Source organism: Urocitellus parryii, chromosome 13 (genome assembly GCF_045843805.1).
Source record: "Urocitellus parryii isolate mUroPar1 chromosome 13, mUroPar1.hap1, whole genome shotgun sequence".
Lineage (NCBI taxonomy): Eukaryota > Metazoa > Chordata > Mammalia > Rodentia > Sciuridae > Urocitellus > Urocitellus parryii.
Window position 1 is genome coordinate 69218883 of NC_135543.1, and position 26812 is coordinate 69245694.

The 26812-nt window shown below is 43.1% G+C and overlaps 1 protein-coding gene across 1 annotated transcript in view; it reads right to left on the reverse strand.

The window, feature by feature from the left end:
- Shc3 (SHC adaptor protein 3) overlaps window positions 1–26812 on the reverse strand; it is a 79435-nt gene that overhangs the window by 34046 nt on the left and 18577 nt on the right. The window contains exons 6-8 of the mRNA XM_077792217.1: window positions 10078–10204; window positions 1415–1565; window positions 256–343 (exon numbers count right to left, since the gene is read on the reverse strand). Coding sequence (XP_077648343.1) covers window positions 256–343; window positions 1415–1565; window positions 10078–10204 — 366 coding nt within the window. The remainder of the gene's footprint in view (window positions 1–255; window positions 344–1414; window positions 1566–10077; window positions 10205–26812) is intronic.

A 26812-nucleotide genomic window follows, 5' to 3' on the forward strand; every position in this document is an offset into this window, starting at 1 on the left:
CCAAATTATTCTTGGAGGATGTCTGGATTATAGATAGTTGCATCTACATTAGATATAGTCAGATAGCCACATTTAAGTCATTTTTAGTATGTGACGTAAGTGTGTTGTTAGATTGGCTAAGACCTGGACATGTCTTCTAAAAGCAGGTAGGAGCTGTGTCTGGTCTGAGCTGCTCCACAGGGACCACACCCACTGGTGAGCACACCACTCATCCCAAGCATGTTCGGTTTCTCCCGGCCTCACCTCGCCTCTCACCTTGCCTGGAAGGTGTCTGCTGCCAGTCTTCGCCAAAGGTGTCTCCCAAGTGTCTTCCCTGGTAATAAGTTTGCTCTTTTCCTGCAAACTATAGACACAGGTAAATGTAGAGAAAGAAGGCTTGACCCTCGACCCCTCCCCCATCTTGGAAAGCCATGGTGCAGGGGGTGGGACCTTGAGGGGGTCATGGCCAACTTTCCTTTGATGCCTCCGAGACTGTGTTAAAATTTGGTAAATAAATTCGTATGGGTGTGAGCAAAAGGCTGCGCCCTGTCAAATCACACACACAGCCTCCTTGTTTCCATGACCTCACAGTCCCTCCCCAAAGGTGACTGTAAAGTCAGCTCTGGCCCGTGGGGCTGCGTCACTGCACAGATTCTAAGATGGATTTTAATGAAAGAGAGCATCCAGGTGCCATGTTCCACTTCCCATCGCATGCCTAGCATTCAGAGTCATTTATGTTAAGGGAAACACACTTCCTGAAAACCAGAAGCTTCCCTCTCGGTGTTAGACCTCTGATATGGGTGTTATTTTGCCATTTTAAGGTCATTATCGTTCCCATAAGTAGGTCATGGTAAAAAAAAAAAATGTCCATGGCTGGGGTTCAGGGATGGAACATGGGCTTGGTATGCATGAGGCTCTAGGTTCTAGATCAATTCTGGAGGGGAAAGAAGAAAAAGAAAAGAAAAAAATCCTACAAAAAGATAGAGATATGATTCTAGAAAGCAATTTAAAGAAAAATTTTGAGTTGGAGGGGGAATGAGGGAAAGAGAAAAATGCAGAAGATTCCCCTACTTTAAGGTTCTCTGTCCACTCTTTTCCGAGAACCCCCAATATCACACACCTCTTAACGGTTCCAAATTCTACCTTCCCCTCATGAAGATCAATCACAGCGTGAAGGGATTTGTCCTACGATAGAGAGGACTCCCCAGATTCAAATCTCAGGAACCACAATGTGATTCTAAGGCACTTGGCTAACACAGCGCGATGTTAAACAAAAAGGCTCTCCCATTTGTACACCTGGTGGAACCCAGCAAAAGAAAGTGTGGGTGATTGTGTCAAAGGTAAATTGGAATACCGCCTGAAAAAAAAAATGGATGAGAATAAAAGGCAATCAGGTTCGGTGAGCCTCCAACCCAGGAGAAAATGTAAGACTTACCTGGGCCGAGTCGGGGGCATGGGGTCTGCTTTTCAGTCGAGCATCAAGGAAACCTCCGGGAGGGGGCATCTTGCTGGGAATGCTGTTGTAGTACGGGTGGTCTGGGCCCTCCGCCTCCTCTTCTGTCCAGGGCTCATCTAGACTCTGCATCCTGTTCAAAGATTTCCAAGACTTTCACCAAAGTGGAGCTTATAGGCAAACCGAACAGATCTGACATAAGCACCTGCTTGGTTTGGAGATGCTTTAAGCATGACCCTCCCTCAAAAAGGTTGATGTGTTAGAGGCTCGGTCCTCGGTCAGCAGGAGGTGGTAGGACTTTAAGAGGCACAGCCTAGTGAGAGGGTCATAGACAATTGAGGATGTGCCCTCAGAAGTGACTGTAGGATCTAGGTCCTTCTCTCTGTTTTCCTGTTTCAAGAAGTGATCTCCTTCCTCTCATGTGCTCCCACCATGATGTGGTACATCCACGATGGCCCTTAGAGAGCTGAGAATATGATAGTACTATGCCCTTCTACCCCAAAACTGTGATGAATAAATCTCTTTTCTTTACCGAGATACCAAGCTTCAGGTATTTTGTTATAGTAATGTAAAATGAACTTATAAAGAATCTATTGCCAAGAACAGAGAATTCAGTCACTGCCTTCTTAGCCATCTATATCTTGGGTATACATAAAAAAAAATCAGATGATAATTTGATCAAAATGTCTGCTTGATTCAGACTTATACCCATTGGAAAATTCCAATCATATTTGACACAGTCCTTTTTGTTCATTTTAATTGAGAAAGAAATAATTTATAAGTAAAGATAACCAGGTTTTCAAGGTACAAGCACACATTTCAATATGTCATGAAATTTATATAGAATTGAAATCAGCTAAAAAAAAAAAAATGAAGATTAAGAGACCTCAGAGAAAAATGGCAGATTAAAGACCTTTAAAAATTATCTCTTCCATAGAAGCAACAATAAAACTGTCCAGAGATAAACTTTGATCAGAAATTACTTTTCCCAAACTCTGGAAATTAACCAGCAGCTCAAGAAACTTGCTGCATCCCAGGGAGTATTTATTTGTTAAAACTTGTAAAAACAGTATCTTTGTGGCATTTTTAAATTGCCCTATTTCCATCTCTGTGGTAGCCTGGGAAACCAAGTGTCCCTAATCACAGTGAAAACCAACACCCGGGCAGTCATGGAAGGGCAAAACAGTAGCGAAACTCCTTCAAAGCCCCATTCCCAGAAACTGACATGATTTGACCTGATTGATCCTTGAGAGACCCAACTCCCAAAGCTGTCCTTTTCTACATTTATTTTTAACTAAGTCATAATAATCATGTATACTTATGGGGCACAGTGTGGCAATTCAATACATTTATATGATATGATCAAATCAGAGTAATTAGCATTTTCATCTTCTAAAACGTGGTCATTTCTTTGCATTTGCTAAAGCTGTCTTTATTTGACCTAATTTGGAGCTCACCCAGAGAGACAAAGGATCTCATCCCCAGGGCACTTGTCAAAAACAATTAGAGGTGATGGTTTAACATTGTGGCTTACTGAGGCAGTGGGTGACATTTGGGTGGAACAGTAGATTCATCAAAAACCTTGAAAGGAAAAGCTGGCAAGAGAGTTTTTGTAGGGATTTTAACAAGCTCCAACATATTTCTGGGAATTTAGAGAGCCAAATGCTTGTGTATGCCTAGGGTTGTGTGCCTGTACAAGACCAAGGTAAGAAGCCCTAAGCTCTCACCCCTGGCTGACCTTGACTGTCTGTAGGAGCAGAAAGTGAAGGTTAAGGTAAAGTTGTCAACTGCCTGGCTGAAGGTTGAAGGAATGCCCCAATACACACACACACACACACACACACACAGCCCCATCAGTAGAGACTGGGAGACTTAGTGGTTCCAGACATTTAAGGAAACACGTCTTCAAGCATTAGCAAAGCAACATAGCTAGCCAAGCACAACCATGGGTGGACCTATATGACAAAGAATAGAGACTTCACATATGGGGTAGAGAAAAGTCACCGAAACAAACAATCACAAACAACAACGACCACTCTGAAAAGGGGAGAAATATGATTTTCATTTTCCACATTATATCATTTAAATTTCCATTTTTAATAGAAATTATCTGGCATATGAAGAAACATGACACAATCGCTTGTGTCTAGGAAAAAATAAATACATGGAAATGGTCCCAAGGAAACTCAGAGTTTGGACTAAGTAAACAGACCATAAATTAACTACCTTAAATCTGGTGAAAGAATTAAAGAGCCAAGTATAAAAACTAAACAGGAGAATGATGCCTTGTGAGATAAGGAATATTGATGTAAATACAAAAAGAATAAAAATAAAACACATTCTACAGTTGAAAATTCTAATAACTGAATTTTTAAAAAAATCATTCAAGGGTATTAACAGCAGGTTTGAGCAGGCAGAAGAACGAAGGACAGAACTTAAATATAGGTCAACTGAGATTAATTAGTCTACAGCACAGAAAGAAAATAATGATTAAGGAAAATGAACAGATCCTCAGACACCTATAGGACTCCATTAAGGATATCAATGTACACATAATGAAATCCCCAAAGGAGAGTAAGACTGAGGAGGGCAGAGGAAAAAACATTTGAAGATATAATAATGAAGAAAATGAAGACATTTGAAAAAACAGAGGTCAATGGCAGAGGAAAATCCTAAATCTTCAGTAACTGCATTCAATATAAATGCATTAAACATTCCAACAAAAAGTCAGAAATTGGCAGAATTGATTAAAATATGATTTGACTATATATTTTCTATGACAGACAAAGACATTTTAGGAAAAAACAAAGGGAGAAATAGACAATTCAACAATAATACTTGAAGACACTAATATGCCACTTTCAATAATAAATGGAACAAATGGAAAGAATATTAAGAAATAGAACTTTGACCAATATAATAAACCAATTGGAGCAAAGAGACATTTACAAAAATACTCTGCCTAACTATAGAGAAATAAAAGTTTTTCCTCAAGTACATATGAAATGTTCTCCAGGAGAAACCATATATATGTTAAGCTATTAAATGACCCTCAAAAAATTTAAAGGACTAAAATCCTAAAAAGTATGTTTTCAAAGAATGTTGAAATAAAAATGAAAATAATAGGAATATTGCAGGATTCACAAAATGTAGAAATTAACTTATTTCTAAATAAACATAGATCAAAAAAGAGATCACAAGAAAAGTTAGAAATTTTTTTGAAATGAATGAAAATAAAAACAACTCTCCAAAAGTTATAGAAGAAAATAAAATAACTGCTCATAGGGAAATACCTATACAATAAAAACCTAAAGATAAAGATCTCAAATTAATAACTGACCTTCTATCTCAAGAACCAGAAAAGAAAGAGCAAACTAACCCCAAAGCAATCAAGAGGAAGAAAATACCATTAAAATAGAAATAAAGGAAACGAACAACAGAAAAACAACCAAGAAAATTAATGAAACCAAGAGTTGGAAAGATCAGCAAAACTGTCAAAGATCTAGCTAGACTGACCAAGGAAAAATTACACATTATAAAAATTCTAAAATCAAATTGTAAAAATAAGAAATGAAAGAGAAGATAATACTATCAACCATACAGAAATAAAAAGGATTATACAAGAAATGATGAATGATTGATGCCAACAATTTTGCAGATAGAAAATTGCAAACTATTAAAACTGACTCAAGAAGAAATAGAAACTCTGAATAAGTAATAAATAACAAGATTGAATTTGTATCAAAAAGTTTACCCTCCAAGAAAAGCCTGGGAACATATTGCTTCCTAATGAATTCCAATAAACATTTAAAGTAAAATTAACAGCAGTTCTTCAAAAACTCTTGTTAAAAATAGGCAAGGAGGCAACATCTCCAAACTCAATCTATGAGGTCAATAGTACCCTGATTCCAAAACTAGACAAAGACATCACAAGGAAAAAAATCTATATCAATATCCCTTATGAATATGGATGAAAAATACTAAATTATTCCTAACAAGCCAAATTCAACAACATGTAAAAAGAATTATACACCATGACAAAATGGGATTTATCTCAAGAATGCAAGTTTGGATCAACATTAAAAAAAAAAAAAAGTCAGCGGCTGTAATATACCATATCAATAGAATAAAAAATAAATACCAGATAGTATTAATATCACAGAAAAAAAGAAAATATCCAACACATTTGCATAATAAAACACTAAAATAATAATAAAACACTTGGAATTGAAAGTCATTTCCATTAAACACATCTATGAAAAGACCACAGCTCACATCACAACTAATGATGAAAGACTAACTACATTCCCTTAGAGCAGGAGCATTACAAGAATGTCCTCTCTTGCCTGCTCTATTCATTGTATTGAAGATTCTAGCCAGAGAAGAAAGATAAGGAAAAGAAATAAGAGGCACTTACATTAGGAAGGAAGAAAGGAAGGAAGGAAGGAAGGAAGGAAGGAAGGAAGGAAGGAAGGAAGGAAGCAAGCTAGCTACCTCTCTTTGCAGATGACTTTATCTTCTTAATAGAAAATCCCAAGTTATCCATAAAAAAGTTATTAGCAGTAATAAATGAGTTGAGCAAGGTTGATAGACACAAGACAAATGTACAAAAATCAAGTGTATGTTATACATTAAAAATGGGAAATAAACAAAAATAAAATTAATGAAGAATTCCATTTATTATAGCATCAAAAGGAATAAATTATTTAAGGGAAAATTACTAAAACAAGTACACTATTTATATGCTGAAAATTACAAGACATCTTGAACGAAACACAACCCACAAAACTAGAGAAAATATTTGGTAATCATATATCTTTTTTTTTATTAAAAAAAGCCTATATCCAGAATATATAAAGAACTCCCACAATTCAACAATAAAAAGATAAGTATCCTGACCTTAAAAATGGACTAAAGATTTGAGCAGAACTTTCTCCAAAGAAGACATACATATGACCAATACATATATGAACAGAGGTTTGACATCATCAGTCATCAGTAAAATGAAAATGGAAATCCCACTGAACTTGCACTAGGGTAGCTCAAATCTCATTAATGGATTGATCCAGGGATGGATTCGTGGCTTCATGGTCCCCTGACACGTGGTGAGAACTCAGGGGGTGGGGCCGACTTGAAGGAGCTGGGTCCTCCAATGGCACCTGCAGGCTGTGCCTTGTCCCCTGTCCCTCCTTTCTCTGGCTCCCTGTCTCTCTCTTTGCCTCTGGGCGAGAGCTTTGAGCCCCCGTGTGATGGGGCCCAGTGAGGAGGAACGGAAATCTCCGAAACCAGGAGACATCCATTTTATTTATTTTTAAATGTTAACATTTATTATTAAATGTTAGGGCAAAAATATGTTTAAAAAATACGTTTGACAAGTACATTTCAAACCAACCCATCACCCCCACCCATCCTCAGATACCCTGCCGCAGATGTGTAGTATTCTGATATGTTTTGGATACTCCTTACACACGTGTACCTATCCATGAACTCTATGTACAGTGGCTTATGTATTTTCAAAACGTGGTGAAAAGTAAACACTCACACTCATTTCCAATTTCTTCAAGATTTATCCTGGTCATACACATATACTGATGGATTCTTTAACCACTATGTCCACCATGTAAAAAAAAAAAGTCTGTTGACTTGTTCTCCGACCAGGGTCCCCAGGCCACTGGACTTCCTCCTGTCCTGGGTGCAGCAGGCTGAACCTTCTATCAACCTGGAGAAGGTGGGCTTTTCACAGTGGCTCCCCAATGAAGGTCTTAAAGGGACTTTTCCAGGGAATAAGGAAAGAGATTAAAAGTCTCTTTCCAGAGAGGTCAAGAGGAGAAGGGAGATTAAGTGGGCCTTCATAATAGTGGACTGAAGACAGACACTGACCTATGGCTACAGCCCAGAGTGAAGTTTTGCACCTATTGGAGAAACTGTGAATGCGCCACTATACATTTTCGTTATGCATGGCGATCCAGGACGGGGTGAAGGGCAGAATACTGAATGACCCGTAGGCCTTGTATTATGACTTTTAATGCATTATGCTGCATGGAAGATTCTTCTGTCCCAAAGAAGCCCAAGAGTAGATGCTGACCCCCATTTATAGTGAGCTCAGTCTCTCCCAAGTGCTGTTGACAGTCACTGTTTCACGGAACACTGAAGCCAATCTCTCTATTTTACAGATGAAGCTCCTAGACTCAGAGAGTTCAAGGAACTTGCCCAAGGCCACACAGCAGACAAAGGACTCCAAAGGACAATAAAGGTCACAAAGGACAATAAAGCAGAAGAGAAGCTGGCAGCCAGCAGGTGCTCCTTGCAGCAGGATGCTAGCTAATTGTAATAACGAGGACAATGGGACGTTTAGGATCTGTGATTGCACAGACCTAAGGAGGTGACTGTTAAGGTCTGTAAATAAGTCAAAAATAACACCTGGTATTTTGCCAGAGAAATGTTAGAGTTCGTAAACAAGTCTGGATGGTGCCTGGCAAAATGTCAGAGGGAGTGGTTTGAGAAGTAACAAAAGTGAGCCATTAAGTGTGGAGATTCCTTATTGGTTGATTGATGTATCTAGTTTATGCTAATTAAGATAAGCTGTGCAAAATGTATAAATAGCTCTGTTGCCCTACAATAAATGGCTCCCATTCCTACTGTATCAACGTGCACAAGTTATTCGTCACCCCCCCGGCTATTTTGCTGCAGCCGGACTGCGGCAGATGGTGGCCCGTTACGGGGAGCCCCGGGACACTCAGGGGTAAGTGACGAAAAAAAGCTGCCCGTCCATAGATAGGATGGGAGCAATCCGCTCATCCCTAGGCAGATAGGGCGAGAAAGGAAAGAGAGAGGAAAAATGGCCATTTCGAGAAAATGGAAAAGATTGATACAGTATGTTTGTGTCTTGTTTTGTCTAAGTGTATTGTATTGTCTTTGCAATGAAAATATGGAAGGGGTGAGAAGTAAATTACTAAGGGAAGAAGACACCCCAATGAAACCAAGAATAGTTAGGGCATGTGTTGATAAAAGCCCAGGAACTCTAGTCAGAAAGAAAAAGAAAAAGAAAGTTCAGAAAAAAAAGGATTATCAGAAAAAAAGTTGCAGCAAAAGGCTATTACTAAATACTTTTCGTTACCGGAGGGTGCGTGAATCTGTGCAGCGGCTGCCATGTGCGAAAGCGGGTCATGGTGCAGCAAGTACCTTCCAAGCAGCGGCGGCAGCCGGCTCTTCCACTGCCGGGAGCCCAAATCTAGACCTGACCTGGAGGCACAGTCTAGCAGGCTCTTGCTCCCTGTGCTCAGAAGCAGTTTGAGTCCGGGACACTCCCCAGGGCCATCCGGGGATGCCTGGGACACTAATGCTGGCAGAAGACGCTACCAGCGTCCCTGATGTTTGGTCATTTTCAATGCCAATAACTAAGCTACAATGGTTCTCCCACACCAGGAAGCTAATGAGTAATGAGCACTATTAAGGCTTATTTCAAATGTAACAAAACCTTGAGATAATGTACTAAATTGTTCAAAAAGTTGTTTTCTTAGTGGAATGCTACAGGATTTTCTTTAGCCAGCGCTGCAGAGTTCCTGCCTTTGTCCCAGTGCCAGTGAAAACGAACGTGGAAGAATTTCCAGCGTTGCTGAAAACCGGAGGAGATTTCGGCTGAGAACCGGACAAGACTTCGGATCAAGCTAGCTGCCTGCAGAACTTACCTGGACTGTGATTTAAGCTAGCTGCCTGCAGAACTTACCTGGACTGTGATTTAAGCTAGCTGCCTGCAGAACTTACCTGGACTGTGATTTACCTGGACTGTGAGTTCTTCTATTGAGATACTGCTTTACCTGGACTGAGACAACAAACTGTAATCTACAACAAATTGTAACTCAATATCTTTGCAAATGGTGTCATTGCTGGTATAATTTTTCCAAGGGCTTCTTGCATGGAGCCATCAAGTGGCTTGGTATTGTTACATTTTGTATCCTCACTTTCTGTTTGTAGCAGGTTATTTATGGTGTTTCTGTAAAAACCACTATGGTCTTTATTTAAATTAAACAAAAGGGGGAATTGTTAAGGTCTGTAAATAAGTCAAAAATAACACCTGGTATTTTGCCAGAGAAATGTTAGAGTTCGTAAACAAGTCTGGATGGTGCCTGGCAAAATGTCAGAGGGAGTGGTTTGAGAAGTAACAAAAGTGAGCCATTAAGTGTGGAGATTCCTTATTGGTTGATTGATGTATCTAGTTTATGCTAATTAAGATAAGCTGTGCAAAATGTATAAATAGCTCTGTTGCCCTACAATAAATGGCTCCCATTCCTGCTGCATCAATCTACAGAAGTTATTCGTCACCCCCCGGTTATTTTGCTGCAGCCGGACTGCGGCAGGTGACATATGGAAAAATCACATGGTCGCACAAGAAACAGAACAAAATATCACAATGAAGTTGCTTTTTGGTAACCTTGGTTACTATCACTATAGTTTCAAGAAAATATTTTCTACACATTCGAAGCATCACCCATATGTTGCCTTCCATCTGTGACTTCCCGTGCCCGAGCCCAGCACGAGCAGGTGTCTCTGAGCCCAGGAAGCCCTGGGATGAACTGGGTGTGACCAGAGTGTGGCTTGGGGACAGAGAGAGGGGCTTCAGCAAGTGGCGTGGCAGCACTACTCACCGGTCCTGGAGAGCAGGGATCTTGGAAGGACACTGCAGGTACTGCTTAAACCGCAGCTCAAAGGCTTGGCCAATGGAGCCGATGACGTCTTGGGCCAGTCCGTCACAGCATTCCAGAATGTGACAAGCTGAGAGAGAAGGAGACACAGACAATTAGAGACAGATGCGGGAGCTCCCCAGCTCCTCGACCAAGAGCTCCTTCTTGGGGTCAGAGAGAAAAGGAGGTGTCTTCTTGCTTCATCATCCGTCTCAGCAGAAATGACCACATCATCATCTCTGGGGAGATCCCACAGCCATGGTGGTAGCCATTCATTTTTTTTTAAGAACCCGCTGTCTGCAAGATTATAGGTTCTATTTTTAAAGAAAGGACTTTTAAGTCCAAATTGGTGGTGCTTCAATATCTTTAGAGTCTTCAAACCATCGATTCTAACCTTGTTAGGGAAACGGCATTTGGAAGGAGACCTCAGCACAGCCTGGAGCCTGGTCTCGCACCCACGGAGTCCCATGAAGTGCCCGCGGGCTCTGAGCAGTGGATTTAAACTGAGAGCTGTTAAATGAACTTGGAGACAGGGGTTCCGCGACTTTTCAGTGGGAGTCCAATGCAGACCACAAAAGGCAGTGGCTGGAAAGAGTGGGAAGCACAACCTCTGGGAATGGTGGTCAAGAGGTATCAGCCAGTGTGCCCGTCCCCGGAACGTGCAAGCCACGTCCCACACAAAGCCGGGACTGGATTTTCAGGCAGATTCTCAGGAAGGCAGCTTGTGAGGAAGAAGAGATAAAAGTTAGGGAGCTGGTGGGCCAGAACAGTGCCCAGAGGCGGGGGGCAGCGGCCTGAGAGGGCTTTCGATGGTTCGAGGGCAGGTACCAGCAGGACAGCCTCCGCACCAGGACGGTGTGTCCTGATGTGAGACCTCCAGACGCTGCGGGCCTGTCACCAGGAGCAACATGCTAAACAAAATGACCAAGGCCATTGTTTGCCCTGAGCTCCTGCCCGTGTCCCAACAGACCAGACCAGACCAACACGGACTCCCTCTTGACAACTGCCCCATTACCATACGGAAACTTGAAGGAAGCGGGCAGATCCCCAAATAGACCCGTTTCTCCAGAAAACAGGAGCCACTATAATAAGAAATGCCCTCTGCTTCAGCCCTTACCTTCCCACCACCCCAAAAAAGTTAGGAAATAAGTGACCTGATCTTGACCAATCAGGCTGTTTTTTTAATTGTCCTATCTCCTTGTGCCCACTTGACAAACCCACCGTTCTGCTTGGCCCTGTGGGAGCTCTCTATGTTTAGAAGGAGAGTTCCCCAGTTCATGAATCACAAATAAATGAGATCTCTGACTAAATGTGTTGTGATTTTGTCTTTGGACAAGCACAACACACAGCCTAGCGACAAATGGGAGGAAGGGATTCTCCTGGAGAAGAGTGGCAGATGCCCATCAACGCTCCGTCTCTCTCTTGCCAACGGCCACCACAAATTGCCAAGGAGGCTTCCTCCAGAAGAGCCCATGGATCCCCCAGCAAGGAGCTTGGTAGTCATTCCCAAGGGGCGGCAGGGACTAGGGAGACGTGGAACTGCACCCACCTTGCAAGAGAAACCAGGACACGCCAGAAAGAAGCCTCATGTAGACCGGAAGGGGACAGAGACCCCCCACCATCTCCACTCGAATCTGCCCAGAGCCAGCCAGATACTGGCGGTTCACCCACAGGACAGCCCTGGCCCCTCAGTCTGCTAATCCCGCAGACTACAGGTGGACCCAGGGAACAGTATTTGGGGGGAAGAATGCGGGCGAGCACACCATTGCTTTGGATTGCAGCGCGACCCATCAGATAGATAGAGCAGTCCTATTTCAGCGACAGGCAAAGAATTCATGTAAAAAGGTGTAGGTGTGCTAGATACCGTTGACATGTTGACTCGTGATATTATCGGATTTTTTTGTGGGCATTATTATTAAGCCTAGTCCTGGATAGTCACAGAGCAAGCCCGTATTAAGCAAGGATCACGGTGGCACAAGTCACCGAGGAATACAAATGGAAGCCTCATGCTCCAGCTCAAAAGGAAGTGGAGGTTCAGACTTGAAGAAGCAAAATCCAGCATGACCTGGTTCCCCCCAAGCCATCTGCGGGCTTCCAGCCACACTTACTGGCCCCTACTGTTCCGCACCAGCACCAGCCAACGGAAAGGTCTGGAACTCTAGAGAAGGAAAGGGGTCAGAAAACAGAGTCTTTTTTTTTTTTTTAAAGGAGAGAAGCCACAGCTAACATTTGAAATGGAGAAGAGAGAATGAGGCTTGTTCAGGGCCGTTCATTCACATCTCACCTCGACTCAACTCCTACACACCTGAAAACAAGAAGGCTGTGAAGGGTGTGCTGTCACCTAAGGCCAGGCAGCCCGGAGCAGTGCAAGGGCCCAGGTGCCAGTGCCCTGCCAGTCTAAGTGACAGAGGGCGGCCCAGCCTACAGACAGCGAGCTGGCACATGGGCTCACGACCACCATCACTCTTCACAGGAATTAAATCAGGACTCGGTCCTGGGACCTGGCATGGCCCCCAGTGAATGGAGAAAGCAACATCATCCGCTGCTTGGTCTGAGGATTCCTTTTGTAAAGTGGCCTTTGTGTGTCCCAGAAGCTCACTCCACACATCCCAAAGGAACCCTGGATGTCGTCTTGGGAGCCTGGCATCTTCTCCGAGAGCTTTGCCGGTCTTTAGCCAGAAGCCACATCCAAGAGGATCTGGCATGAACATCAAAAGATGAGTCCCCCCAAAAGGGTGGCCATCAGACCTGGGTAGCGGTGTGGGGCTTCACGTGTCCATGAGGACATGGCGGCCAAAGGCACAGTTCCCAAGCCAGGAGGACGGTGAGAGAGACCCGGAGCACTGTGCCCAGAATGAAGAGGTGGAATGATGGAGAAGGGAGAAACATGGGTCAGAGGACCGGCAAGATGGGAGCATGGTCCACTCGGTCACTCCTGGGGAACTGGTCCTTTGGATGGCATTGACAGCCAGCAGGAGTGTCATTTACTGCCTGGTGGAGCTCACTGGCCAACAGGAGTCTCTGTTTTCACTTCTGTGAATGTCAATGGTTAGAAAATCTCTCTTTCCATCTTTGAGGCACTTTTAAAAACGATTTTTAATTTGGAGGAGTTGATTTCTTATCTTTTCCGATTATCATTTTTACTTTGAAATTGACACCTACAAAGTGTCCAAACTGGAAGTCAATCTTACCAGCTTTGCTATTTCTTTCCTGTTTGCCTAAGTTCTTATTGTCATTATAACCCTTGCCTTATGGTTTCTCTCCGAGAAGTTTAGTTCAGTTAAAAAAAATTAGTTAATAGTTTGATATAATCCCATTTGCCAGATCTTATTTTTGTTAACTATGCTTTTGAGTTCTGACCCCCAAATATCCTTGCCCAGACCAATGTCATGAAACATTTCCCCTATTTTCTTCTAAAAGTTTCATAGTTTGGGGTCTTACAATTATGTCTTTAAGCCATTTTAGTTGAGAGAGACAGCATCTAGTTGTATTCTTCTGCGTGTGGATACCCAGATTTTCCAATGACAACTTTTGAATAGACTATCCTTTTTCCCCAGCATGTGTTTTTGGTACCTTTATGGATAATCCACTAGTTGTGAATGCATGGATTTATTTCTGGGATTTCTACCATGTTCCATGAGTCTGTGTGTCTGTTTTATGCTCAAACTCTGCTTTCTTAGTGCAACTTTGCAGCATAATTTGAAGTCAGGTAGTGGGCTGCTTTGTTCCTTTTGCTTAAGATTGCTTTGGTTATTCAGGGTCTTTTGTGATTCTATACAAATTTTAGGATTGCTCTTTTTTAATTCTGTAAATTTCATTGGTATTTTGATAAGGATTGCATGAAATCTATAGACTTAATTTTTAAACAGTTGATCTCTTGGGCTGGGGATGTGGCTCAAGCGGTAACGTGCATGCGCGGGGCGCTGGGTTCGATCCTCAGCACCACATAAAAATTAAAAAGATGTTGTGTCCATGGAAAACTGAAAAATAAATATTAAAAAAAATCCTCTCTCTCTCTCTCACTCTCTCTCTCTTCTCTCTCTCTCTTAAAAAAAATTAAACAATTGATCTCATGGGAGCAGAGAGTAGAACGGTAGATATCACAAGAGGGTGTTTGGGTAGAGGAGGGATGAAGAGATGTTGGATAAAGGATATATAATTACAGTGAGAAAGGAGAATAAATTTCCAGAGACCAATTGTACAGCAAGATGACTATAGTTAATAACAAAATATTGTATTATTGAAAATGTAAAAAAGAAAACGGTTGCTATTAAAAAAGTAAAACTATGTGAGGGTAATGCATTGGTTAATTAGCTAGATTTAACCATTCCATAATAAATATCTATAGTCTTCCCTTAAATATGTGGGGCATTGATTCCAGGATCTCCTGAGGGTACTAAAATCTGAGGATGTCAATTCCCCATACAAAATGGCATATATCTGCACACAACCTCCACACGTTCTCCCTATGCTTCGAAATCACTTTGAGATGACTTAAAGTAGCTAATACAATGTAAATGCTATGCAAATAATTGTTATATTCTATTTTTATGTGTACTATTTTTACTGTTGTATTGTTATTCTAAATATTTTCGATCTGCAAATCCATGGATACAGAAGGCCTAGTGGACTTCAGTGTCAGGGTACAACAGGATAGAATCACACAGTGTTATCCACTGACTTAAAAAGTCAGAACAAAAATGTTTTCCACCTAGTTAATGCGAGGTTTGAGTCCATTTCCTGAACCCCTTAACTCGAGTTGTTCGGCCCGACAGGGGGCAGCAGTGTCTGTAAGAACACCTGAGTTAAGAGGCCCTCCAGCTCTCTCTGCTCCCTGCACGCTGTGCCCTGAGATGCTATCCTCCTCTCATGATGCTCTGCCTCACCTTGGACCCACAACAATGGATTCAGCCCACCATGGACTAAACCTCTGAATCCATGAGCCAAAATCAACTTTCCTCCTCTAAGTTGTTCTTGTCAGGACTTTTGGTCCCAGCAATGAAAAGCTGACTGAAATATCCTGCTAAACAGTAGTTACTCTCTCTTCCTTTCATGGGGCTGATAGCTCCCCACTGACATAGAGCATCAAAGTCCAATGGATTCTCACCAGAGCAAAGGAGATTCCTCAAACCCTAGCAGGTTCATCAGCCAACCATAGTCTGTTCATTTTATGTATTCATATGCCACTCATTGTTCAAAGTTTTTGATCCAAGATAGGTAAAAAATTTAAAAATTAAGCTAGCATGTTAGTAGGCACTTAACATGTGTCCTAGCTCCAGAGGACCAGATTAAAACTACAAGGAGACGGCATTTACACCCATCAGGCTGGCAGGGATTTAGAAGTCTGAAAGGGTCAATTGTTAAACCAAAGGAGCCCTTCTCTGTCACTTGTGGGATAATAGTTTCAGAAAAGCTGAGGATGAACAAAGACCTGGTAATTCAGCCTTAGAGGTGTGCATATCCTAGGGAAATTCTTGCATTGGAGCACAAAATGGTGTGTCCAAAGTAGTTACTGAAAATGTCATTCAATAGACATTTACCAAGCTTCTAGCATGCTCTAGACCCTGCCCTAGGATCTGGAGATGGAGCAAGAAACAACACAGAGTTCCTATTCTAATTAAGATGATATGTCTGAAGAAATACAGTCGATCAACAAATATACGAAAAAATGTTCAACATCACTAGCCATTAGAGAAATGCAGATCAAAACTACTTTAAGATTTCATCTCACCCTAGTCAGAATGGCAATCATCAAGAATACAGGCAACAATAAATGTTGGCGAGGATGTGGGGGAAAAGGCACACACATACACTGCTGGTGGGACTGCAAATTGGTGCAACCACTCTGGAAAGCAGTATGGAGATTCCTCATAAAACTGGGAATGGAACCACCATTTGACCCAGTTATCCTACACCTCTGTTTATACCCAAAGGACTTAAAAATCAGCATACCACAGGAATGCAGCCACATCAATGCTTATAGCAGCTCAATTCACAATAGCTAAGCTATGAAGCTGACCTAGGTACCCTTCGGCAGATGACTGGATAAAGAAAATGTGGTATGTATACACAATGGCATATTATGCAACCTTAAAGAAGAATGAAATTATGGTATTTGCAGGTAAATGGATGGAGCTGGAGAATACCATGTTAAGTGAAATAAGCCAAACCCAGAAAACCAAAGGCCAAATGTCTTCTCTGATAAGTGGATGTGGATCCATAATGGGGGACAGGGGCAGTAGGGAAGAATGGAGGAACTTTGGGTTGGGCAGAGGGGAGTGAGGGGAGGGGAGGAGGTGTGGGGGGAAGGATGGTGGAATGAGATGGACATTATTACTCTGTATACAACCAGTGTGACTCTGCACCATGTACAGCCAGAGGAAGGAGAAGTTGTGCTCCATTTGTGTACAGTGTGTCAGCGTGCACTGTGCTCTCGTGTACAAGTCATTAGAACAATTTTTTAAAAATTAAAAGAAGAAAAAAAAAGATCATGTGTCTTATAAGAGACAAAAGAAGAGAAGACACGGACACAGATTAGAAGGGATGAGGTGAAAATGGAGGCAGAGATCAGAGCAATGGGGCCGCAAGCCAAGGAATGTTGGGAGCTGTCCAAAACGGCAAGGGTCAAGAAAGCCTCCACTAGGGCCTTTGGAGAAAACGAGGGCGTGCTGACCCCTGATGTCAGACTCCTGGCCTCCAGAAGGTTGAGAGAATAGATTTCTTTGTTTGACGCCACCTACTCTGTAGTCATTTGCTACAGTACCCACAAGGAACTAATACAACCATGGAGAAAAGGTGAAACAAAGGGGGATTCTGGTATCGGTTAAATGCACAAGATGCTCACAGGAGGGGACATTGGAGAGGACATAGGAAGGAAGCCAGGAAGGAAGCATGGGAAGGCTGGTATGGGAAGGTCCTAGGTACTGGGTCTAAGAAGTGCAAAGGCCCTGGGGCAGCAGCCTGCCAGTCATGTCCAAGGATGATCCCACAGTTGGTGCAGCGGCCGTGGTGGGAGGGGAGGTGGTGGGAGAGGAGATCAGAGTCAGCAGGATGAATCAGGAAGGCTGGTGTCTTGTTGACAGGTGGCAGGAATAGACAAGGCAGAGAAGTGGGGAGCCAGGAAGAGATCATTGCTAAGAAGACAAGCAGGTGGTCTCGGGGTGGGGGGACAGTGTTCCTGGGCATTTTTTTTCCCCACTGAACCCACAGCTGAAAACGTGGAGATACCCACAAGGGAGTACCCCCACCATCACCAGAGGGTCCATTGGTGTTCCAATGATAGGAGCTTCAACTACCTGGGCGATCAGTACAGGGCAATTATCAGGGGAACCCCCCGAGGGCCTGGGGTTGTTCTTACTAAGGACACGGAGAACAGGGATCGTTAAGATCTCCATATAGCATGTCCCCAAAGCTCATGTGAGACCAGGGAAAGAACAGAGGGGAATGACTCGATGGTGAGAGGCGGCACCTGATCCGTGTGTCAGTGCCCTGAGCTGGATTACCTGGGAGGTGACCGTAGGCAGGTAGGGTGCGGCTGGAGGAGGTGGCTCACTGGGGGGTGTGCCCTCAGGGTTTATATGTTGTCCCTGGTGAGCAGATCCCTTTCTCTCTCTTTCTCTCTGTTTCCTGGTGGCCCTGTCCTGCTGCTATGGAGGACCAGAGCTATGGAGGCAGCCTTCTGGGGATTGAGGCCTTTGAAACCGTGAGCCCCAGTTAAATGCGTCCTCGTCTCTGTTGCTGTGGTCAGGTCCTCTGGTGACAGCAATGAGTGTTGGACCTGGGTCTGTCTGCAGCCGAGGGGTGGGGGGGGGTGGCGAGGCCGGGGGTTTACGGGAGAGTCCTGGGAGTGCTGGGCGAGGGCTGGTGCCAGGGCGCTCAGTGTTTGGGACAACAAAGCACCTTTATCAGTGTCTGGGGGTGCTCACGGCCTGGCTTGGCCTGAGGCCGCGGGAGGTCCCGACGGCGGGTGGGTCACACCAGGCTCAAGGCACTCTGACTTTCAATCAGGGTGCTGCAAGAAAGTTGGGGTGGGGGGGACCCAGAACCACCAGGGAAAAGAAAGACCAGTGGCAGCAGGGGTGGGCATGGGTCAGGAGCCCTCAGGAGGACGTCACAGGCTGGGCCTGCCATTCCCGAGTGACACAGGAGCAGGCTGGCCGTGCGTGAGCCCAGCTTCCCGGGTGGGAAAGGGGGACTTGGGAAGATGGGGGCCTGGCTCTGTTGGTGAAGATCACTGCTCCCAAGAGCCCGGCGTGGGGAACATCTCAGCACCAGTGGTTGGGGAGACGAACCCTCAGCCACCCTGTCACCAGGAAAAACATTGAACCTCCTGGGCAAACTGAAGGAAAAGATAAGAGAGCAAGTCACTGCACGCACCCATTACTCAGATGAGGCTTTGTTTCTAGGAAAAGGAATAATCAGAGGCAAAACTACAGTTTTTTCCACCAATGGGGTTTTTCGTTTCATTTGCAGTGTTGGGGGTTGGACCCATGGGTACCCACCACTCAGCGGCACCCACAGTCCTTATTTTATTTTGAGGCCGTGTATTGCTTACACACCTACACTGCCAACTTGTGATCCTTCTGCTCAGCCTCCAGGGGAGCTGGGGTTAGGGGTATGCACCACGGTGCCCGGAGATGAGTTCTTATTATGTAAAGCCTTTCTGAAAAAAATCACCTCTTGGGGCCTACTGCCTTCCAGGGTCAAAAGAAACAGATCCCTTTCACTGAAGTGACCACCTGTTGCTGGGCGTGGTGGTGCACAGCTGTAATCCCAGCAGCTCGGGAGGCTGAGACAGGAGGATTGAGAGTTCAAAGCCAGCCTCAGCAATGGTGAGGTGCTAAGCAACTCAGCGAGACCCTGTCTCTAAATAAAATACAAAATAGGGTAGGGATGTGGCTCAGTGGTCGAGTTCAATCCCTGGTACTTAAAAAAAAAGAAAAGAAAAAAGAAAGAGATAACCACGTATTGCTAAAGGCCAGAATAAGGGAGTCTGGCGACCCGTGGTGGTGTATCCCATTTGCAGTTTCACTGGAGTCCATTCCACATCTCTCCCACTGCTAGGAAAATCTTGGGTGAAGAGCGCAGGGTGTCTCAGGAACTTTTAAGGTTGAATATGTCAGTTTTTCTCCTGCTAAGGCAGCACCACCTAAGTCTCAGATATGACTTGTCATGTGTCACTCCAGGGAGTACCAGAAGGGGCCTAATCAGGGTGCCATTGTGACTAAAAATTGCATGAATCACTTGCCCCTTGTGGACAGCTGTATGTCCAACTGGAGCATCATTTTGTAGTTGCTTGTGACCCAAACGGGTCACTTAGAACTAATATGTACATATATATGGTTGCAGGACATGGGAGTCACTGGGTAGTAATGAGAGTCCTCAAGAGATATTTATCCCAAGAAACTAAAATAAAGACATTGAAGAGAAATCTGTACTTGGCTATTCACAGTAGCCAAGAAATGGAATCAGCCTAAGAGACCATTGACAAATGAGTGGATAAAGAAAATGTGACCGATAAAATATGATGGAAAACTAGGCAGCCATAAAAAAGAGTAAATCTTGTCATTTGCAGCAATATGGATAAACCTGGAGGGCACTATATTAAGTGAAACAAGCAGGCACAGAAAGATAATTCTGCCTGTTCTCAGTTATGTGTAGAATCTAAAGAAGCTGATCTCAGCAATAGAGTAGAATTCTAGTTATACAGGCTGGGAAGGGTGTGGAGGAGAAGAAGACGAGGAAAGATTGGTCAACAGGTACAAAACTTAGTTGGAAGGAATAAGTTCTGTCGTGCTATTGCCCAATAGGGTGAGTACAGTGAACAATAAACTAGAGATTTCAAATAACTGAGAGAACTTCTAATATCCTCATCATAAGGAAAAGGAAATGATAAATGTCAGTGATAACAGAAGTGCTAATTACTCTGATTTGATCATCACCCATTGTATAGGAGTATGCAAAACCTCCCACTGTCCCTCATGAATATATAAAATAGTTATGTGTCAATTAAAAATTAAGTAAAACTCTAAAACATGAATTTTAGAAAAGAACATGGTTCATTAGAACCCAACAAAGCCGAATCCCTTGGGAGTTTCCTCTCTCCTCTGCGCATGTCACTGCCTGGGCCCCCCATGGGTCCTGGTTTTCAACTCCCCAACCTCCGGGGGACCCTTACCTCCTGGAGATCTTGATGGTGGTGGTTCCCATGGGACTTGGTGACTAGGAAGAGAGACCTTGTCCCCTTCCACCAGATTAACTGTAGTAACTGGGGAGTCTCGATACGGGGGAGGTAACTGTGAATGCTCATTAGAAATACCTCCAGATGAAGACGGTGAAAAAAATGGTAGAAAAGTCATAGAACAGGCATCTGCTTTGTGCTTGAAATATAAACCTTGCTGCTCGGCCATTGGTGGCTTATTTTAAAACTGACATTTCCCCTTCTCTTCTCCCACTCCCTGTCCCTAACCTCGGAAGCAGCAGGATCACCATTCTTCCTGCACTCGGCCTAGTTGTCCGTCCTGCTCGCTGACCTCACGGAGGAAGGAATCCAGACTCGGGAGCTGAGGCTCTAGGACGCAGGTGTGCCCCCTCAAGGCTACCGCCTGGATCCCAACTAGGACTCCCCACAGGGGCATCTGGAGTTTAGCCCCCTGTCCCCCCAACACCACCCCCAATAGTTAGAATCCAGCCCCAGGGCAGGAGTTCCCGTGTGTTCTCGTTTGCTAACAAATCAACAAAACTTCTATTTCCTTCCTCTCAAAACCTCGCCCCTGTGGCTGGATGGGCAATGGGATCCGTAGCAGCCAGCCCACATGGGAGTCTCCCTGAGATCCAAGAGTCCTGTGCGCGGCTCCAGGAGACGGGGAAACAGAGGAAAGTGGGGAATTCCACTCAGGAGCCACTGAGGCCCAGGAATGATGGTCTCTTAGAGAAATCGACTCCCTCCGTGCCAGGCCTGTGGCTGCTGCATGGGGCCGGGGAGGCTCCCCCCAGACCATCCTAAAGATTTGCAGAAATGCAGACTTCCCTGTGGGCACAGGTGTGCAGCCCGGCAGGAAGGAGATTAAATAGAGGCTGGCTGAAGGGCAGACCCGTGCCTCCCAGGGCCTCCCTCTGGATTCTAAGTGAGACTGGGGCAGGAACCGGCTGGGAGCTCCAGACGGAGCAGGGTGACAGCAGGACCTTTGAAAAGGGAGGTTCAGATGGAGGCCAGCCCACGCACACCAGCTGCCGTCTGGCACAGCTCACACTGTCCAGTCAAGCGGCGGGATTCGTCACAGGACATTCAGAGCCACCTCAACTGCCCCTGGAGAGGGGCGGGGCACGATTCCTGCAACTGTGGGGACAGAGCAATTCCCAAAGGACACAAAATCGCCCTCCCAGCAGGGAAAGATCTGGAAGCAGGGCTGCCGTCACTCAGGTCATTGCCTGAAACTGCCCTAAGAGCTTTCCTGTGCCCAGGAACTGGGCAGCCCTGGGAGCAGAAGTGAGCCAGAGGCCAAGAAGTGCATATTCAGCAGAGAGGCCAGGGTCGCACCTCCGCACCAGAGACACGCAGGTCACCCAGGCAAGACCCTGGGGCCGACCGTTGCCTCCCAGTGTCTGGCGTGATCCCCCTGGAAGGCCCAGCCAGAGACCCCTCCATGCCACGTCCTGTGCAGGGAGTCACTTCAGGTTCTTTAATGTCAGTGTTTCCGTTTAACCACTGCTGTCTTCTGTGTTGACTTGACAGACTTCATCCTGGCTGGTATCCCATCCACTGATCTGGTTTTATGTTGTTTCTTTAAATGTGTGTAAGGATGGCCTTAGGCCTGAGCCTAAGCAACCCCATTTTAAAACCCCAGTTTGAAACCTGTAGTCTCACCAGGCATGCCTAACCTGGCCCTCCAGTGTGGCCCTCAGGCACAGACAAGTCACTTCTCCCCACCCTGGTAAACTCAGTGTGAATCCTCCAGCATGGGCAAACCCCAATATAGAAGAAGAAACATGAGAAAACAGAAAAAATACACTGCAAAAAGTTCATGGGGCTGGGGATGTGGCTCACGCGGTAGCGTGCTCGCCTGGCATGCGTGCAGCCGGGGTTCAATCCTCAGCACCACACACAAACAAAGATGTTGTGTCCGCTGAAAAACTAATAAATAAATAAATAAATAAATAAATAAAGTTCGTGACTCCCCAATAACTGAATTCACATGTATTAAAGTAGATGAAATCTCCAAGTACTTTAAAAATTGGTTGTTAAAATGATTAACAAATTTAAAAAGATCTAAGGAATAAATTAATGGAGGAAAAAACAGGATCTGAAAGAGCCTTTCACTAAGAAAATAGAGATTCCTAAAAAGAAATCTTGGGAATGAAAGGTACAATAAGTCAAATAAAAAAAAAAAACTCAATTGAAAGTTTCTAAAATATTTTATCAAGGAAAACACAGAATCTCAGCTTGAGGACAAAGTGTCCTTTGGGAACTTTCAGAGAGCATTAAAGACAAAAATAACAAAACTTTTCTGGTTTAGATCTGAGCTCAAAAAGCTCACGTGTGAGACAGTGCAAGAATTTTCAGAAGTGAAAGGATTAGATTATAAGAGGTGTGACCTAATGGTGGATTTTCCCACCCATATGGACTAACTGGTTGGGAACTACTGGCAGGTAGGATGGGGCTGGAGGAGGTAGGTCACTGGGGTGTGCCTTAGGAGTTTATATGTTGTCCTTGGTGAGTGGACCTCCCCTCTCTCTGTTTTCCGGTTGTCCTTTCTCGGGCTGCTTCCTTCTGCCACATCTTTCCATCATAGTGTTCTGCATCACCTTGGGCTCAGAGCTATGGAGTTTGCCGTCCAAGGACTGAACCTCTGAAATTATGAGCCCAAATCAACTTTTCTTTCTCTAAATTCTTCTCTTCAATTCTTTTGGTCATAGAAGCACAGAGCTGACTAAAACAGAAACTAGGACCAGAATGTATAAGAACTCTGGAGCAACATTAAGTGACCAAACGACACTCACTGGCAGAGAGGAAAGAGCAGAAATACAGGCTATTATCACTGACATCATATTCAGTAAAATAACAGAATATTTCCTAAACTTTGAATGAATTGTACATCAATACGCTGGAAGCATTTGGAATCCTAAGTAGAGAAGACACATGACACATTATAATTACAATGATAAAAATCCAGAAAAAGGAAGAATGTCAGAGGATACAAGAGAGACGACCAGGTCACATTTTAAGGAAAATTACTCAGATTAACAGCAGATTTCTCTGAAGAAACCCTGAAATCCAGGAGGATTTGGACTGATGTATTTTGAGTCCCAAAAGAAAAAGATTGCCAACCACGATTGCTATAATCCAGCAAAGCAATCCTTCAGAATCAAAGAAGAAATAAAAACCTTCCAAGGTAAACATAAAGTAAAGAAATTCATGACTTCTTAGCCAGCACACTTAAAGGAATTCTACACACCAAGAGAGCTCAGGAAAGAATAAATTTCATTAGAAGAATAGATAAGCAAATGAGAATTAGCACTGAAGCAAACACTGAAAAGAAATAAAAATCACAGGACAAATACATTATCTCTCTACAATAACACTGTGTGTAAATAATTTCAGTTCTTCAGTTAAAAGAAGAACTGTCAGATTTCATTAAAAAAATAAAAATGAGACCCAACCGTATGTTGTCAGCAAGAAACACATCTCGCCGATAGACATCCACAGGCTTAAAGTATAAGAAGGAAAAACGAAGATCTATGCAAATAAAGCCTGAAAGCAAGCAGGAGTAGCTGCTCAATCTGTCAAAGTGGACTTCACACCAAAATTAGTTAGAAGAGACAAAGAAGGTCAGCACACACTGGTAAAGGGAACAATCCAACAAGAAGACATAATGATAGTCAATATTTATGCCCCACACATAAGGTGCACCTGATTGTATAAAACAAATGCTGTTTACCGAAAAGGCTCAGACAAATCCCAGTATAATAAAACAGTTTTTTCAATACACCTCTCACCAATCGGTCACCCAGACATAAAATCAGCAAAATGCTACAGAAGATCATATGGATTTCACAACATCTACAGAATATTCCATCCAACAATAGGTGGCTACACTTTCTTTTCAGCTGCTCATGGAACTTTATCCAAAATAGATCAATCCCATCTTGGGCCACAAAACAAGTCATCACAAATACATAAAGGATGATAATATTTATTGCATATTATAACATTATAATAGAATGAAGTCAGAAATTAACAGCAAGAAAAATATAGAAGCTATATAAAAACACATGAAGATTCAATAACTTTTGAATGATGACAGGGTTGGTCAATAAATACAATAAAATTTATAATTCTTAGAATCAAACCAAAATCTTTGATACACAGTAAAAGCAATTTTAAGAGGAAATTTTATATCTATAAATGCCTATATAAAAAATGCCCAAATAAATCACCTCACAATCTTAGAAAAACAAAAATGAACCATTCCCAAAATGAGAAGAAATATAACCCAAAACCAAAGTTAATGAAATAGAGAATAAGAATACAATGCAAAAAATAAATAAAGAGTTGTTTTTTTTTTTTTTAAGTATGGGCAAGATTGATAAACTTCTATTCAAACTAACAGAGAAGGGTGGGTGGAGAAGAGTCAAATTAATAGATTAGAGGTGAAAGGAAATATTAAAACAGACATGAATGAATCCAGAGGATCATTAGAAACTATTTTTGAAATCTTACATTCCAATAAATTAGAAAATCTAGTAGAAATGAATAAATTTCTAGACACATATGAAATACAAAAGTTGAACCAAGAGGATATAGAAAAACTAAACACCCTGATAACAAACAATAACATTAAAAACAGTAATTAGAAATCTTCCAACAAAGAAAATCTCAGGACCAGTTGAGTATACAGCAGAATTCTTCCAGATGGATAAAGAAAAAATGCCAATGATCCTCAAATTATTCTATGAAATAGAGAGGGACATTTTCAAACTCATTCTATGAAGCCAGTATCACCTGAATATCAAAACGAGGTAAGGACACTCCAAGGGAAAAAAACTATAGTCCACAAAAAATAGTAACCTTATATAGAATGAGCAGTCTAGAGAGCTAATGTATAGTACAGTGACTAGAGTCAGTGACGACAGTTTGCATGATTGGAATTTCTAAGGCCGTAGATTAAGTTCTCACTATACACACATACAAAGGGGATGGGTATACTAATTTGTTTGGCTATAGTCAAATTTGGACTGTATCAATAGATTAAAGCTATGTGTGGTGGTGCACACCTATAATCCTCGCTACTCGGAAGGCTGGGGCTACAGGTTTCAAGGCAGCGTGGGCAACCTAGTAAGACCCTGTCTCAAAATGAAATTTAGAAAGGGCTGGGGTGTAGCTCAGTGGTAGAGTGTCAGGCTTAACCTCCAGTACAGTAAAAAAAAATATCAATTTACATATTTTAAATATTGACAAGTCTTAGTTTAAAATTAAATATAAGAGAGGGAAAAAAGAAGAATTCCAATTTCCTGAAAAACAGTGAATCTATTCAGGGCTATATTAATTACTTAGTCAAAGTTGAAGACTTCCATTCAGTCTTTTCACCTCGTTCTGATGCCTCATTCTCACACAAAAAATGGAAAAATGGTGAAGCATGATGGTACACATCTGTAAGTCAAGCAAATCTGGAGGCTGAGGCAGGAGAATCACAAGTTTGAGGCCAGCCAGAGCAACTGAAGAAGGCCCTTAGCAACTTCATGAGAACCTGTTTCTAAATAAAAAGGGCTGGGGATGTGACTCGGGAAAGCACCCTTGGGTTCAATCCCCAGTGCCTCCCCCCAAAAAAAACCAAAATGGAAACATAGGTTAGTTCTAAGTTGTTGTTGTTTTTTTTTTTTTTTCAAGTTCTGAATAAGATCCAGAAATACTAATGACGTGAGCACAAGAGTAATATCCAAGGGCTGGGGATATGGCTCAGCTGCACAGCACTCACTACCACGTGTGAGGCTTTGGGGGTGGAGTGTGTGTGTGTGTGTGTGTGTGTGTGTGTGTGTGTGTGTGTAGGAGAGAAAGAAAGACAACCCTTTACCTGTTTGATAGTGTTTCACATGATCTCATAGATCTTGTTCAGCAAATAGGGGTACAGTCAATCACTAATCAAAAAGGAAGAGGAAACTGTGAATCATCTTGTGATCTAAATGAGTCACTCAGGATGCAGAGTCCCTGGATTACCAAAGGACAATCTCAGAGTGACAGTTCTTTCTCAAGTCCCTAATGTACTAGTCACATCTCCAAAGCAACACTCCAGTAATACTGTGGGTGTAAGATGTGCAGAGGTGAAATGATTAGATGATGGTATCTATAGCCAAATCAGTAGATTGATCCATTTGATGGATTAATAATTTAAAGGAAATATTGTACTTGGAGAGACCTGTAGGCAGCAAGGGTCTGGAAGGAAGAAGCAGGTCACTGGGGACATGCCTTTTTCTCTGGTGCCTCATTCTCTTTCTGTTTCCCAGCCCTCGGCCATACCCTTCTACCATGATGCTCTGCCTCACTTCAGGCCCAGAGTAATGGAGTTGACCCATCATGGACTAAACTCTGAAACTTGGGAATCTAAAATAAATTTTTCCCTCCCCTAAATTGTTGGGGTTTTTTCCCCCCAGGTCTTTCAACCACAGGGACCAACATCAGACTATTTTAGTCACCTTTTTCTCT